Source organism: Nuphar pumila, chromosome 10 (assembly GCF_984573655.1).
Source record: "Nuphar pumila chromosome 10, dmNupPumi1.hap1.1, whole genome shotgun sequence".
In the NCBI taxonomy this organism is placed as follows: Eukaryota; Viridiplantae; Streptophyta; class Magnoliopsida; order Nymphaeales; family Nymphaeaceae; genus Nuphar; species Nuphar pumila.
In genome coordinates, this window is record NC_143258.1 from 87,422,168 (window position 1) to 87,439,184 (window position 17,017).

At 35.8% G+C, this 17,017-nt stretch overlaps 1 protein-coding gene across 2 annotated transcripts; it reads left to right on the forward strand.

Moving 5' to 3' along the window:
- Window positions 1-221: 221 nt before the first annotated feature.
- LOC149827212 (lipid phosphate phosphatase 2-like) lies at window positions 222-16,337 on the forward strand. Of its 2 annotated transcripts, none has more exons than XM_090019204.1 (8): window positions 222-330; window positions 1,506-1,730; window positions 1,836-1,923; window positions 2,041-2,150; window positions 2,278-2,371; window positions 3,230-3,418; window positions 3,528-3,587; window positions 15,944-16,337. In XM_090019204.1, exons 2-8 carry the CDS (start codon window positions 1,512-1,514, stop codon window positions 16,126-16,128), a joined length of 945 nt encoding a protein of 314 aa, XP_089875330.1. In that variant the 5' UTR covers window positions 222-330; window positions 1,506-1,511; the 3' UTR covers window positions 16,129-16,337. The 2 variants fall into 2 exon arrangements, with proteins under 2 accessions (XP_089875330.1, XP_089875329.1); XM_090019203.1 differs by having other exon boundaries at window positions 226-330; window positions 15,923-16,337.
- Window positions 16,338-17,017: the final 680 nt, after the last annotated feature.

The window sequence follows — 17,017 nt, forward strand, 5'->3', positions numbered from 1 at the left end:
GCACCGGATATAGCCTACACTGATTGTGATTCTCCAACCGATATTTTTGCACGTCTGAGTACACAACTTTTGAAAATATACAAAGAGCTACTTAAAAAAAAAATGGTGTTTGGTTCATGTCTGATGTGAGAAAAAGCAAATCATCTAATCCGTTTTTTCCGTCTTTGATGGCTGGGACCACATTTCCCTTTATTAATTCCATACCACAGAATGATGAAAGGAGAGAGAGAGAGAGAGAGAGAGAGAGAGAGAGAGAGAGAGTTCTCAGTGTGCTCTTCTCCGAATTGGGGTTCTCCCATTCTATTCCCTTCTGGGTATTCTGCTAATCAGGTAGGATTTGAGTCATTTGACCCTTCAAACTCTCCTTAATTCCTTCTTTAAGTTTCTCTCTAAAGTTTCTGTTTGTTTCTTTATTTTTAGAGAGATTATATGGTTTTGTTGGGATTTTGGTATTCTGTATATTTTTCGGGTTTGATGGGCTGTATGAGCTTCTGTTTCATGGCCTAATGGGATGAGAATTTAATGCAAAATTTTGGGTTCTTTTTCTTCAGTGGTGGTGTTTCGGTTGGATGCTGTAACATTTGTTTTTGGGGGTGGTTGTTTTCAATGTCTAGTTTAAATTCCTTTTGGTGATTTTCTTTTTGACGATTCTCTAATGTAAATTAGGGTTGTGCGTGTTCCATCATAGTTTTTTTTTTTGGATTTGTTGCTGTTACTTTTGTTTGTGCAAGTGTTTTAGCTGAATGGCATGTGTTTTTGTTATTTTTATACTTTTTTTTTGACAAGTATCAAAATTACAAAAATACATGTTACTAATCCATTGTAGCATATCCATATACAAATATGCATTTGGGCTCCTCTTGAGAATGAGAATTTTGTTAAAGAACCCCAAATGTAGCTAACAGCAAAAAACTAAGGCAGTTCCAGTGAGGCAAGAGGAATCATTTTTTTGTTTTTGTCACTGAAAAATTTTTGTTGATACTAAAATAAATAGACATTGCTCACAATTTTGTTAACAATTGAATTCGGAAAATGCACAATTGATTTAGATTACAATACAATCCATGTCAAGCTAAGTAAGTCGATAGAACAGGAAAGTTGGGATATACCTGGTTTGGCTTGAAGATATATGGTGACTTTGCGAGGAAACACACGGCAACCCATGTGTTTCTGCGGGCCTCACCATGGCAATGAACATGTGAGCTTCCTTTTCCTTGCAGAAAGGAAGCCCTCTTCCTCAGAATGCAAATGCACCCATAAACAGATCTAACACATTTTCCATTTCTTTTTTATTTTTGCTTATATTACTGACGGCTTTTCCCTGTAAATGCATCCTATGAAAATGAAATTCACATTATGATAAGCAGATTTCTTCTTAGTATGGGGCTAAGGTTCAGCAGTATAAGCATGTCTAAAGTTTCAGAAATGAGTCTTGTTGATCAAACTCCATTTCTCTTAAAAACAAGCTGCACTCATTATCCTTTTGTCTATCTGTCGTATGACAGGTAAACATGCCGACGGTTCAGTTGGGTGGCCACACAATTAAATCTCATGGAGTTAAAGTAGCAAAGTTTCATAAGCATGACTGGTTAATACTTGCACTTCTTATGGTGCTGGAGCTTATTCTGGCAGTAGTTATTTCCCCATTTTACCGGTTTGTCGGGAAGGATATGATGTCAGACTTGAAGTATCCACTGAAGGACAATACAGTGCCATTTTGGGCTGTCCCTGTATGTTCTTTTGATCCGCAATTGCATTGCCTTTCATATGACAATTTTATGTCATGTTGCTCTACTATGGCCTAATTTTGTTGCTCATTAATTTATTATTTCTAGGTAGTTGCAATTTTGGTGCCATTCATCATCATCCTTGTATTCTACAAAGTCAGAAGAGACGTGTATGATTTTCACCATGCCATACTAGGTAATTGTCTTCTTACACTTGCCTTTTCTTTTTTTTTTCCTTTGAATTGGAAGCACCAGTAATTTACAAGATCAAATTTCCTGCTGTCCTCTGATATTGTTTTGCATGGTTAAATAGGAATTTTGTATGCTGTATTGTTAACGGCAGTTATAACTGATGCTATTAAAGATGCTGTTGGTCGACCTCGACCTGACTTTTTCTGGCGGTGCTTCCCAGATGGAAAGGATGTAGGGTTTTCGTTTCTTCAATTATTTCAGTGTTTTTGTGTACTCTTTCAATTGATTATTTTATGTTAATTTATTTGTATGACATTTTTGTGCTTATGCAACTAATTGTTAACATAGAATCTTTCAGGTGTATGATCCTGTTACAGGTGGTGTCATTTGTCATGGAGTTGCTAGTGTTATAAAAGAGGGCCATAAGAGTTTCCCTAGTGGCCATACTTCTTGTAATTTTTTTCCCTTCTCCTTTCCATCAGATATTCCCTGCTATGTTTTTTTTTTCGTAATACTGTCTTTGTGAAACTTGAGTTAAATATATGACAGTTTAAAGTTTGAATGATACTGCTGTTAGCATTATGAAACACTATTTCAGTTTGTGGGGAATCCTGAATTTTTTTTTATTAAAGAGAAGTAAAATAAGTGAGTGGATACTTGGTGGCTGTGCTGCTGAAATATAGCCACACACACACACACATTTGTGGGGAATCCTGCAAAATTTTGATTAAAGAGAAATAAAATAAGTGAGTGCATACTTGGTAGCTATCCTACTGAAATATAACTAAACACACACACACAACAGACGTATGAGAGAGAGAGAGAGAGGTTCTAGAAATTTTAGGTTATGAAGATGATGATAATAATGCAAATTCTAAGGTTTAACAACCACAGTAGATGTATGCAGAGCTCAAAGGATTTTGATTTTTTACATACAACATATGAACTTGCCTTTTTTGATGAAGTTATGGAAACATTGTTTTAGAATTTTAGGTTCAAGATCCTAGTAGGCATTTAGATTTAGTCAGCATCATTTTCCGAGCAACAATGTTCTTATAGATTTGGCTTATTTGCATAGCAACAATTTTTTTTGTGCTTGTGCATAGATCTTTCTGGTTGATAATCTGTTATACCTAATCCTGTAATTTCAACTTCTATAAGGCCTTTTATTATTCTTTTTATTCCATTACATGCATAGCATTCTCACAAGCATGTTGGTTTTCTAGCACAAATGCATGGACATACGCATGGCTAGTTCTATGTCCATTGCTAAGATACTAAGACATACTCAAAGTTGAAATTATATGCAGGGTCATTTGCTGGGTTGGGATTTCTTTCACTGTATCTGTCTGGAAAAATTAAAGCATTCAATCAAAGAGGTCATGTTGCAAAACTGTGCATTGTCTTCCTGCCCTTACTTCTTGCAGCTCTTGTTGGAACTTCTCGAGTAGATGACTATTGGCATCATTGGCAAGATGTATTTGCTGGTGGCCTTCTAGGTTTGTGAACCATTAATATTGCCATTAAACCAAGAGATCTGGTTTTAATGATTCTTTAGATGTGAATATTTAATCTTGTTTCTTACGGACTCTTTGTTGTCTTCCACAGGTTTGACAGTTGCCACATTTTGTTATTTGCAGTTCTTCCCAGCTCCATATCATTCAGAAGGTTTGTCTTAGTTGCCTTTTCTTTTTGTTTTTAGTGGCATGCTTATATGCTGTGGGACCTTTAATTTTATAGTTTTGAAGATAACTAATTTAGTAATCTGTCTTTGTTCAATTCTGAAAGGTCATATAATTGCTGTGGGAAATTTTTTTTATAAGAAAATATTGAATTTCATCTCTCTTTCTCTCTCTGACAGCTTCCTTCTTCCTTTCTCTTTCTCTTTCTCTTTCTCTAGGGACCAGTAACCACTGTGAAATGAAAATAGCACAGAAGTGCACAAACTCAAGTCCACTGGGAAATACACATAAACCACTAAGGGCAAGAAAAAGAACTCAAGAACACACACACAAGCCACTAATGGGCTTAAGCACAATATAAAAAATATTATTTATTGACCATAAAATGCTCAAGAGAAGCATACCATTACAAGACGGTTTAACCCCATATATATACAAAAAAAGAGGACTAGCCATTGTGACACAAAAGATTAATGGAGGTGTGATGCCAGAGGAGCACCCGATCAGCAACTCTGAACACTAATTTCTAGAATATTACGGGATCGAGCAATAATGTAGAAAGCAAAATAAATATCAGCAAACATATATATATATATATATATATATATATATATATATATATATATATATATATATATATATATATATATATATATATATATATATAGTAACTAGAATATGAGAACTGAAATATGAGAACTAGAATATGAGAACTAGAAATGTGGGCATTTCCAACACTTTTTTTGCAAATCCAACGATGTGGATGTGCTCGGCATGGTGAATTTGCTAGGAATCAGCCATTGGATAAGTGTATTTTCGATGAAAAAATGTGATTTTTGAATGCTTGAATATTTATGAAGATTATGAGTCATTGATTTTAAAGACTTAAAAAAATCTCGTTTATGCATCAAATCGGACAATTCAAGAGTAGGTTTTTATAAAACCAAGCATGCAGATCACAACTGTACTGTTAGATTCAAGTGAAAAGAACAAAAATCCATGAAAATCGTGATTCACAGATTAGTTCTCATATTTACAGTTCTCATATTCTAGTGATTATATATATATATATACCCTGTCCTAAACATTTCTAAAATATGCATTCACGACACGCATTTCAGATTCACGAATTACTTCTTTAAAGCACAATGAATAGGCTGACTAAATTCAGCTAAGATGTCACTCAGTTCAGCACCATCACAAATCAAACCTGAATTTAAAAACGTCTAATCTAAGAGTCATATCCTCTATAAATTGAAATTGAGTTTATAATTAACTGCAGATAAATCAGAACAAATGAACCTCAGTATTCAGACCAGGGCCTAAGGACGTCCAAACACAGTTGGTCTCCCTTGTTATCAGGCCTTTAGTCTCAATCGGAACCCACATGATGTCAAATTCAAGCCTGAATGAAACACGTTAACACCTCAAAATAGTTTCTTAAAAATTGTTTTTTTTACCAACAACTACATTCAACACATCCAATATTTTAATTTTTTTAAACTGAATTTCTGTAAACAAAATACTGTAGCCTGGATTCGATATTAACACGCCTAGCAGATGACTCAGTAAAATAAATTCACAAATTGTTTCCTCACGATTGGAAGGGACCTGTTTTCTAAACAACAATAGAGGTTCAGTTTAACAGTGTTAACATAAGAGGCATGCAAATTAAGTCTCAAAACATCGTTTTTCAGATTGGAAGAAGTCAGAATAGTTCAGATTTAATTTCCTCAACAGGACATCCAAAACTGAATCCAAGAGGGTTCATTTTGACGTTAGCTGTTGGGAAACAGGAACTCATACACCCACTCCTGAATCTGACTTCTTGATTCACGCCTCCACCACACTGCAAAAAATATGTTTTTCTCACCAGATGTTATATCAGTGTGCAACAAATAATCTAACCCTGCATACACCCGCCAATGACCCAAACAGATCCTAACGGGCCATTGGAGCTAAAATAAAAATTACAGAAATTAAAAAAAAAAACATCTTAAAAAATTGGATCTTCAAATGGATCCGATTCTGCCACACGATCCGAGGCAACGAAATAGCGAAAAATCGCTGCATTACATTGGCCTAGTCCCAACAGCTAGCTCACAAAGACCAAAAAGCTCCTAAAAAAAGGCAAAATACAAAAAATAAAAAACAAAGTAAAAATAAAAATAAAAGTACATAAATTCCTAAAATACAATCTACAAGTATGTATGTATATATATATATATATATATATATAACACCCCCTTCAAACTGATGTGAAATCACCAAAAGTTTGCTAGGAAGAAAGGAAAAACGAGTCGTCGACAATGCTTTGGTAAAGAAGCCTGCAATTTGGTATTCAGATATCACATAGGGAAGTTCAATAGTGCCTCTGTGAAACTCTTCCTAAACATAGTGGTAATCCATCTCTATATGATTTGTATGCTCGTGGAATGTGTGATTGCTAGTAATGTAGATAATACTCTTGTTGTTGCAACACATTTTCGATGGAGTAGAGATGGTAAGATCCATATCCTTTAATAGACTTCTTAGTCAAACAATCTCTGAAGCGGTAGTTGTCATTGCCCGGTACTCAACTTCGTTGGAAGAGAGCGACACCTTTTGTTGTTTCTTACACTTTCAAGATATAAGTGAGTTATCGAGAAAAATACAATAACTTGTAGTAGAAATATGATCATTAGGGTTGCCTTCACAATCTGAATCAATATAAGCAATTAAATTTAAACAAAAAGAAGATGAGAGGAATAATTCTTTAGTTAAAGTGCCCTTGATATTGTTATATCGAATGATCTGCATGACTGCACTCATGTGAACTGAAGTGGGTGCATATTGAAACTGGCTGATGCTATGTACAACATGTGCTATGTTAGGTCGAGTAATAGACAAGTATGTAAGAAATTCAATTAGCTATTGGTAAGGCATGAAATCCTTTAAAGGAATTCCATTGTTGACCCTCATTTTAGCATTGATGACTTTGAGAGTATCCACAACTTTTTCATCTGACAATCCTAACCTAACAACATTGTTAGATGTCAATTTCATTTGAGACAATATATGCTCTTGAGGGAGTAGGGAACCTCGATACCTAAGAAATACCTCAGAAAACCAAGATTAGACATATCAATTTTTTTTTAAGAATATTTTTAATAACTTCAATTCATTTTCTATCAATACCAATAATAATCATGTCATCTACATATAATTGTAAAATAATGATTCTTGTTCTTGTATTTTTTATAAAAATAGCAGTGTCAATATAACAAGATATAAAACCAAGATCAATCATAACTTTTCTAAAATGGTTATACCTAGGGGTGGCAATCGGGTCGGGTTGGCGGGTCAGAATACCTCAACCCGAACACAACCCGTTTATTAAACGGATTGGATGTGGCAAACACGAACACGACTCGTTTATTAAACGGGTAACCCGACACGGGTAACCCATTTAATAAACGGGTCGGGTCGACACGACCCGATTACACTACACGACGACCCGTTTATTAAGAGGTCGACCCGATAACATAGACCCTAAACACGGCGACCCGTTTATCTTAATGGATTCCAACCTTTAGAACCCTAAAGCCCCTTTTTCTCCTTTTTTTTTTTCTTTTCCTTTTCTTTCTTTTTGCTTTTCCTTTCTTTCTCACCCTCTTCCGTAAATCCCTTTTACGAATGGGTAAAAAACCAGAAGAAGAAGTGGGGTGGCTGCCGTCACCTTCATCACGGGTTCTAACAGGCCCGCCCGTCCGATGGAGGGGATTCCACCACCAGCTGCCTCTGCCGCTCCCACCTTCGAAAACCACCACCATCGCCCCTGAAGCTGCCTCCATTGACGCCGACAGCAACTATCCCATAGAGACCTTGACTCCGACAATGATGCTTGCACGCTCCAGCGAAAACCTCTGTAGAAGCAGAATGTTGGGTTTCGTGACCGTTCGACGTCCACCACCACCTCCTTCTCAGTGGTGATGCAATAGCAAGCTAACGATCTTCTGACTGAGGAGGCGCCTCAGCTCCTTTTCAAATAGGATAGTCCCCGATACGATGTTGAGGCAGAGCAACAACCACATCAGCTCCTCGTTCAGGCGGAGCTGCTCTCTCGGCTGGATCCGAACCCTGTCCACCGTCTTCTGCGTTTGGAGCTCGCTCTTGATTCGGTCCGCCTCCCTCTTCACCTTGCCCACAGCCCACACCAGGGTTCCTGTAAACGAGTTGACCCTCCCGCCTAACCTGTTTATTAAACGGGTTGGCGGGTGGGCATACCCCTAACACGAACCCGACTTGTTTAATAAACGGGTTAGGCGGGTTGACCCGTTTACGACACGAACCTGTTTAAGCCAAACCCTAACCCGGCTAAGAAGCGGGTTGGGTCAGATTTTGCCACCCCTAGTTATACCATGCCTTAGAAGCAATTTTTAAGACCATATAAAGCTTTTTTAAGTCAAACTTTACCTTCCTCAACATCAAACCCTAGTGGAGGTTCCATATACACTTTTTCATTAAGATCTTTATTAAGAAATACATTCTTGACATCAAATTGGTAAATCAGCCATTTTTTAATAGAGGCTACATCTATGGGAGTTCTAACACTTGTCATTCTAGCTACACAAAGATTTCTTCATAGTCGAACTTATATTCTGAAGCATATCCCTTGGTTACTAACCTAACCTTATACATTTTTAAAGTTCCATCACTCTTGGTTTTAACTTTGAATACTCATCTATATCCTGTGGTTTTCTTTTCTAAGGGAAGGTTCACAGTTTGTTAAGTTTTGGTTTTATGGAGGGCATCTAACTCAACCTTCGTAGCTTTTACCCAATGAGGATATTTTTTGGCTTCTTTGTATGTAAATGGTTTATGAAAGGCGTGAATGGCTAATCGAAAAATCTACTAGGGGCCTTATATATATGATTTGATCTCTTAAGATTTGTCTCATCTATGGGTTGATTTTGCATATACTTATCAAGTGCACATGGATGTTCCTTATTGAACTTTTTTTTGAACATCATTGGCTTCGTCAATACTTTATTACTAAAAATGTTTAGAGGGCCATCATTCACATTATCATATTAATGATCATCGTTATTACTAGGTTCATTAATGATGCAATCATTATCAACATCATTCACACAAATTTCATCAATGTTAGATGATTCATTCATTTCTTTTGGCAATAAATCAAACAAGAAGGAATAATTAATATCTTCCTTAGTTATCTCTTTCTAAAAACCATTCTCATCTTTAAGAAAAGTAACATTTCTCGAAATATAAAGTTTTTCATTTTTTAAGTCATAACCTCTATAACTCTTTTGATTTTCTCGATAACCAAAAAAAGCACATTCTATGGCCTTAGGAGATAATTTATCATTTCTTTCACAAAGCACGAAACATTTACAACAAAAACTCTTAATCTTTTAAAATCCATTTAATATTGAAAATCTTTTCTAAGGAAGAGATTTTTTTTAAAGTGGAAGATGACATTCTATTTACTAAAAGTGTAAGAGCGACTTCAACATAAAAATTTTTAGGAACATTTTTCGAAATAAGGAATGTTCTAATAGTCTCTATAATGTGTCTGTTTCCTTTCGGTGAGGCAATTTTGTTGTGAGGTTCTTGGTAAAGATCTTTGATGTAAAATACTGTTTTCCTTCAAATAACACTTGAATTCATTTGATAAAAATTTGCCTCTTGAATCCGAACAAAAAATATAAATATTAGTTTGAAATCGATTTTTAATTAAATTATAAAATTATTTAAAACAAGATAATGTTTTCGATTTTTTCTTAAGAAAACAAATCTAAGTATATATAATATAATCATCAATAAATGTAACATAATAGAATAATCCTCCTTTAGACATGACCGGAGCGGGTCCCCATACATCCGAGTGCATCAATTCAAAAGACCTCTTAGTTTCATAAGATCTAGAAAAAAAAAGAGTTTTCATTTTTTCAAGTATAATCTTTGCACACAGATTCTTTCTCATTGCAAAATTTTTTCAAAAAAAAAAATGAAATAGTTTAAATACACTTGATGACGTAGTCTGTTAAATTATGTATATATAAATATATATATATATATATACATATACTTATATATATACATACGTATATATATAAGTATATATATACATATATGTATATATATACAATTTTTCTTTTTGTTCTCAAAATACCTGATAGGGGTATTTTGGTAAATCCCCATGTAAACCCTTTTTCCTTTTTTATTTTTCTTTTCTTCTCCTTTTCTTTTTTTTCTTTTTACCTTTTTGTAAGACCACAAGGGCCCCACTCATGTAGTCGTTGGGGCCCCAACGGTCATATTTATGACCGTTGGGGCTCCCAACGACTACATGGGAGCCCCTTGTGGTCCCTTCTTCTTTGCTTCTTCCTCTATAAATAGAGGAGGTTTCCTCTTGTATTGTAAGGGTTGTTCACCCTCTTCTTTCCTTCTTCAATAATATCCAACTTATGACTTTTGGTCATTTTTCCCTTTAGTGGGTTTTTGTATACACTTTTAGTGTTTGTGTTCTTGGCTCTTGGAATCACTCTTAAAGAGTGATTTGTTTTATTGGTGCTTCCGCTGCCCCCCTTTTTCATTACATGGTATCAGAGCAAGGTTGGTGATCCGGCTTCTACCTTTTTGTTGTCTTGGGACGCGTGCCTCTCAAGCTTTTGAAGAAAGAAAGAAGACCATTCGGCTCTCATGGAGCGTGATTCTAAAGTTGAGCTTTCTTTCAAGCTCAATGGATCCAATTATCTTATGTGGGCCTTCGCTATGGAAAATCATCTAAGAGGTAAGAAACTTTGGGGTTTTGTTATGGGAACTACTCCCGAACCCTCTCTTGTTCTCACTAAAATTGAAAATGAGGTAGAAAAAACTTTGGATGGCGATGAACGCATCAAAGCTATCAATGATCATCAATCCAAAATTGAGGATTGGGAAAGTAATCATGCCAAAATTTTGGCATGGTTTATGAACAATGTGGACCTCAAAAATTGTGCAAATATTGCAAAATTTAGAAGAGCCAATGAAGCATGGTTCTTTCTTAAGGGTATGTATACCCAAAAGGACCTTGCTAGACAATTTTTTTGTTAAGAGAAAATTTGATCCACTAGACAAGCGGATATGAGTGTCCGTGACTACTTTAGCTCTTTAACCCCTCTTTGGGATGAGCTCGTTCTTCTTGAGCCTAAATGGGTGGCTCCAGAAGATATTGAGTTAAGAACAGAACAAATTGAAAAGAAGCACTTTTTTCAATTTCTTCATGGGCTATGACCGGAATATGAACAAGTTAGGGCATCCCTTCTCCATAGAAGTAAAGCCTTATCTATTGAAGACGCCCTTGCCGAAGTATGCCAAGAAGAAACTCGACTTGGCCTAAGTATCAAGAGTGATGAAGTTTTGGCCGTTTCTAGGCCCGGATCAAATGTAAAAGCATATAGACCTCCCCACTTTAACAAAAATAATGGATATAGAAAGGAAGTGATTTGTCACTATTGTAATGAACCGGGTCACATTAAACCGGTTTGCCCAAAGCTTAAAGGAAAAGTGGCCGCGGTTGGAGAAAATTCTCCAAAGAAGGAAGAAGAAAGTGCCAAAGAGGGAGATATCAAATAAACTCTTAATCATATCTCTGAAGTTCTCCTTCATCTTCTCAAGACTTCATCTTCAACATCCGGAGCCACCATCGCCTACTCTTCATCACCTCCAGGTACGTGGATATTAGACTCTGGTGCTTCTTTTCACATGACATCCCATAAAAACTCGCTTTCTAATGTTTTTTCCGAACCCATATCTTCTTATGTTTCAACGGCCGATGGGACATCTTTAAAAATTGAAAGTATTGGAACACTTGATTTTAAAACTTCTCAAACCTTCTTTGTTCCCAAAGTAAGGGTCGTTCCAAAAATTAATCTAAATCTTTTTTCCGTTTCCCAAATCACCGATCATGGATGCCAAGTCTCTTTCTCACATAAAGATTGCACCGTGCAGGATCTCTAGTCAGGGAAGCTGATTGGGCAAGGCCATAGAAGGAGTGATCTCTATTTTATTGATTTTTTGACTCTTCCATCTAAGTCATCTTGCAATCTTGTAGAGGACAAAAGTATTGGAATTTGGCATGAGAGACTTGGTCATCCAAATTTTGTAAAAATGTCTCTTTTTCTTTTTTTGAACAATACTTGTAAAGACAATCACATGACTTGTAAAGATTGCATTTTTGGGAAATCTAAAGCTACTCTATTTCCTCAAAGAAATTATTTCATCACTCGGCCTTTTGAACTTGTTCATTTCGATCTATGGGGACCTTCCCCTATTTTGTCCAAAGGAGGATTTTCATACTATGTGGTCTTTATTGATGACTTCACTCGATTTATATGGATTTACTTCTTAAGTCGCAAATCTGAAGTTTTTTCCTTCTTTAAAGAATTTCATGCGATGGTTAAAAATCAATTTTTGGGAAATTTATCAATTCTTAGGTCCGACTCGGGAGGTGAATACATGTCCAATGAATTTCAAAACTATTTAAAAGAAAACAGAATTTGCCATCAACGTTCTTATCCAAACACTCTGCAACAAAATGGTCTTGCAGAAAGAAAGCATAGACACATAATAGAAACCACAAGAACCTTATTAATCTCAAAAAATATTCTAAAATCCTTTTGGGCCGAAACGGTTCTAACCTCAACATATCTTATCAATAGAACTCCTTCATCTTCTTTAAAAAATCTTTCTCCATTTGAGAAGCTTTACAATGTCTTCCGATTATAAAAGACTAAGAGTTTTCGGATGTAAATGCTTTGTTTTAACTCACAAAAATGATAAACTTTCTTCTAGAGCTATTGAATGCATTTTCTTAGGATATGGCGAAAAACAAAAAGGTTATCGATGCTTTGACATATTCAATAATAAACTCTATATCTCAAAAGATGTCACATTCTTAGAAGAAGAAAATGGTTTTTCACATAAACCAAGTGAAAATATTGATTATTTCTTTTTATTTGACTTATTACCTCAAGAAAAGGTCATTGATGATAATGTTGAATCTAGCGAATCACTCATAGACGATTTTTTTGAAACTCCAAATGATGACCAAAATTTACAAGAAAATGTACAAAGGCAAATACAAGTCTACTCTAGAAGAAATGAAAGTAATCCTCCTTGTGCCCTTGAAAAATTCTCTCAAAATGAGTCAACTGAAGAATCCTCTCAAAGAAGATCAAATCGAATTTCAAAAATACCAAATAGATTTGTATCTTATGATTTTTTTTCTCCAAATTTTCGGGCATGTCTGCTTGCTCTTCATTCAATTCATGAACCAACTCATTATAATGATGCTAAACAATATGCTCATTGGAATGAAGTATGGAACTGGAACTTAATGAACTTAAGAGGGCTCAAACTTGGGAAATCATTGATCTACCCAATGGCAAGAAACCCATTGGATGTCGATGGGTTTTTAAAGTAAAAACTAAGAGCGATGGATCTTTAGAAAGATATAAGGCCAGGTTAGTGGCCAAGGGATATGCCCAAGAGTATGGGGTAGATTATGATGAAACCTTTGCCCCTGTTGCTCGAATGATTAGTGTTCGAGCTCTTATTGCAATAGCCTCTACTAAAAAATGGCCAATTTTTCAACTAGATGTCAAAAATGCCTTTTTAAATGGAAATTTAAATGAAGAAGTTTACATGGAACCACCTCCGGGTATGAATTTAAATGGTAAAATTTTGAAATTAAAAAAGGCCTTATATGGACTTAAGCAAGCTCCTAAAGCTTGGTATGATAAGTTTAATAATGTATTAATCAATTTAGGATTTACTTCTTGCTATACTGATACTGCTCTTTTTGTTAAGAAAACAGGTAATCTCATTGTTATTCTTCTGTTATATGTTGATGATATGATCATTACTGGGGATGACAAAAAGGGGGTAAATGATGTGAAGTCTATGTTAAAAGAAACTTTTGATATGTCTGACCTTTGATTCTTGAGATATTTTTTAGGAATTGAAGTGGCTTACTCCCCGCGTGGATACATTTTATCTCAAATGAAATTGGCAACAAACATTTGTACCAAATCAGGAATATTTTATGAAAAGAAAGTTGAGACTCCCGAAGTTATCAATGCAAAACTGAGACTTGAGGATGGTGTTCTTCTTGAGGATCCAACCCCCTATCGTCAATTAATTGGGTCTCTCACCTATTTATCCATCACCCGTCCAGACATAGCTCATGCAGTTCATGCTACAAGCCAGTTTCAGCATACACCTACTACAGTTCATATGGCGGCTGTAATGAGAATTGTGTGATACATCAAAAATACCATCTCCAAGGGACTCTTCTTATCCTCTTCCTCATCTCTTGAATTAACTGCTTTTACTGATGCTGACTGGGGAGGAAATCCCAATGATCGTATCTCAACTACTGGTCTTTGCATTTTTTTAGGTGAATCTCTCATCTCGTGGAGATGCAAGAAGCAGCAAAAGGTCTCACTTTCATTTACTGAAGCTGAATATCGGGCTATGACAATGACAACAATGGAAATCGTATGGCTCAGAGGGCTCCTTGGTGACATGGGTGTCCTCATTTCCTCTCCCACCAAGTTCTGCTGTGATAACAAAAGTGCGATCTACATTGCAAGCAATCATACGTTTCACGAACGGACCAAGCATATCGAGATGGATTGTCACTACGTTCGAGATGAATACCTCAGAGGAACTATCACATTACCATACGTCACTTCAGAATATCAACTGGCTGACTTCTTCACCAAAGCGCTCCCAACTCCACGATTTATGTTTCTTCTTAGCAAACTTTCGGTCTTCTCCCCGTAAAGTTTGAGGGGGCGTGTTAAATTATGTATATATAAATATATATATATATATATATACATATACTTATATATATATATATACATACGTATATATATATAAGTATATATATATACATATATGTATATATATACAGTTTTTCTTTTTGTTCTCAAAATACCCGATAGGGGTACAACAACAACTACGCCTTCATCTCAAAACAATTGGGGTCAGCGATATGAACCAAAAAAAGAAATTCATTTTGGGTCTTCCACATGAAACTCCGCCTGTGTATAACTGCCGGTCCCAAGCCCGGATAAAGGAGGAGGGTTGCGGTAGGCCTGTGACAGCCAGCATAAAAACTTAGTCATACCCTATGAAAATGAACCAATATGAGAAAATACCCGATAGGGGTATTTTGGTAAATCTCCATGTAAACCCTTTTTCCTTTTTTATTTTTCTTTTCTTCTCATTTTCTTTTTTTTCTTTTTTCTTTTTACCTTTTTGTAAGACCACAAGGGCCCCACTCATGTAGTAGTTAGGGCCCCAACGGTCATATTTATGACCGTTGGGGCTCCCAACGACTACATGGGAGCCCCTTGTGGTCCCTTCTTCTTTGCTTCCTCCTCTATAAATAGAGGAGGTTTCCTCTTGTATTGTAAGGGTTGTTCACCCTCTTCTTTCCTTCTTCAATAATATCCAACTTATGACTTTTGGTCATTTTTCCCTTTAGTGGGTTTTTGTATACACTTTTAGTGTTTGTGTTCTTGGCTCTTGGAATCACTCTTAAAGAGTGATTTGTTTTATTGGTGCTTCCGCTGCCCCTCTTTTTCATTACAGTAGTCTTCTATGCCAAGTTTCAATATTTTTTCTTGGGCATAGTTACAAAAAGAGTTTCTTGAAATATACAAAAAGTCCATGTTTAAATCTCCTCTTTTATGGTCTTCCCCAATCAGCTTCCTTAATTGACGATCCTGCACCAAATAACTCTTAATAAAAAGAAGATTTCCTACCCATGATCAGATATTTGAGAAACAAAAAGTAAATTCAAATTTAATTTAAGAATAACTCTAACTTTTGGAACAAAGAAATTTTTAGAATCATTTTTAAAATCTCCAATGCTTGTGATTTTTAATGAAATATCATCGACGGTATAAACACTATGATTTTTTTTATTGGTGCGACAATTAGATAATAGAGATCCATTAGTTTTCATGTGAAAAAAAGCCCCTAACTCAAGGATCCAAGATGACATACACGAAGGAGAAGAAGATGGGACCGCGACATCCGAAATAGGAATATTTGTTTTCAAGGATTGTTGTAGAGCCTCTGCCAATTGTGCAATTGAACGATCTTTAAGTTCATCACATTTTTTTTGACATCATTGCTTATTTTGGAGGGATCTCCAACTGAAACCATCTTTTTTAACTTTTGGCAAACCAACTTTATGTGCCCCGGCTCATTGCAAAAGTGACAAATAATCTAAGGAGGATTTTATCATGTATTCAGGGGTTGGTTTTTCTATTGCAGGTTCGGGACCATATGCATATTTCGAGATGTTGGCAGAATTACACAGGAACCAAGAACAACCAAATAATAATCACCTTAATTTACAAGTAACAGATGCCGGGACTGATTCTGCAGGACAGGAGGAAATGGGATGTAGCATGAATGACATCGGACCTACTCTTGATATTGAAACTGGTAGAAGGTGAACTCTTTCTTTTGTTTCTGCTTTTCTCTTTTCCTGGTTTTTTCTTGTAACATTATTGAATCCCTTGTATATTTTGGCATAAACTCCTCAGTCTGAGGCTTGTGTGTGTGTGCATATTTTCCAAGTTGAGTTATTTGTTAGATTACTGTGCTTCACTGCAAGATTCTATTACTGAATAAATCATTAACTGATTTTGTGAATTCCTATCAACATGCCTCAGTTGATGCACTCAAGTTTGGATGAAATTTACTACAGATCACTGGTCCTCATCTGTTGGAAATAACTAAATGAACTTTATGCATGCATTGTTAATTACTTCAGCAAATTGATTTTTTTTTTGGTTTGTTATCTCATTCTCTAAGAGTGATGCCTTAACAACATTATAGTGAGCCATCTATCTTTAGATTGGATGGCCATGACAGTCACAGATGGCCAATTCTATGTCGCTGTTGTATATTGGACCACTGCATGAAAATAGCAGAAGCAGATAAGGTGATCTGCCAAATCACCACCTGTTGGTGATTGGTATCGTGACTGTCCATCATGGCGATTAACAACAACCAGTGGGGCCAATGATGATGATACCACAAGTGCTATTATAGTGGGCCCTGCTGTTTGTGTGATGAATGGTTGAGATGGATGCCACAGAATGTGATGCCAAAACATTGATAATGATTTTGCATATCACCTGGTCCATTCGCAAAAGCAACCATCGTTGGTGTTAGATATTGAGGACAATATGCTTGTAATCTGTTTCATTCATTGACCAGACATATTAAGCAAATTAGTTATGCATAATGCACCACAAATTAGGGTTGCAATAGATTGGATATAGTTTGATATCTGATCTGAACCCGACAAGTTATTTCTGATTTGGATCCTCAAAAAAC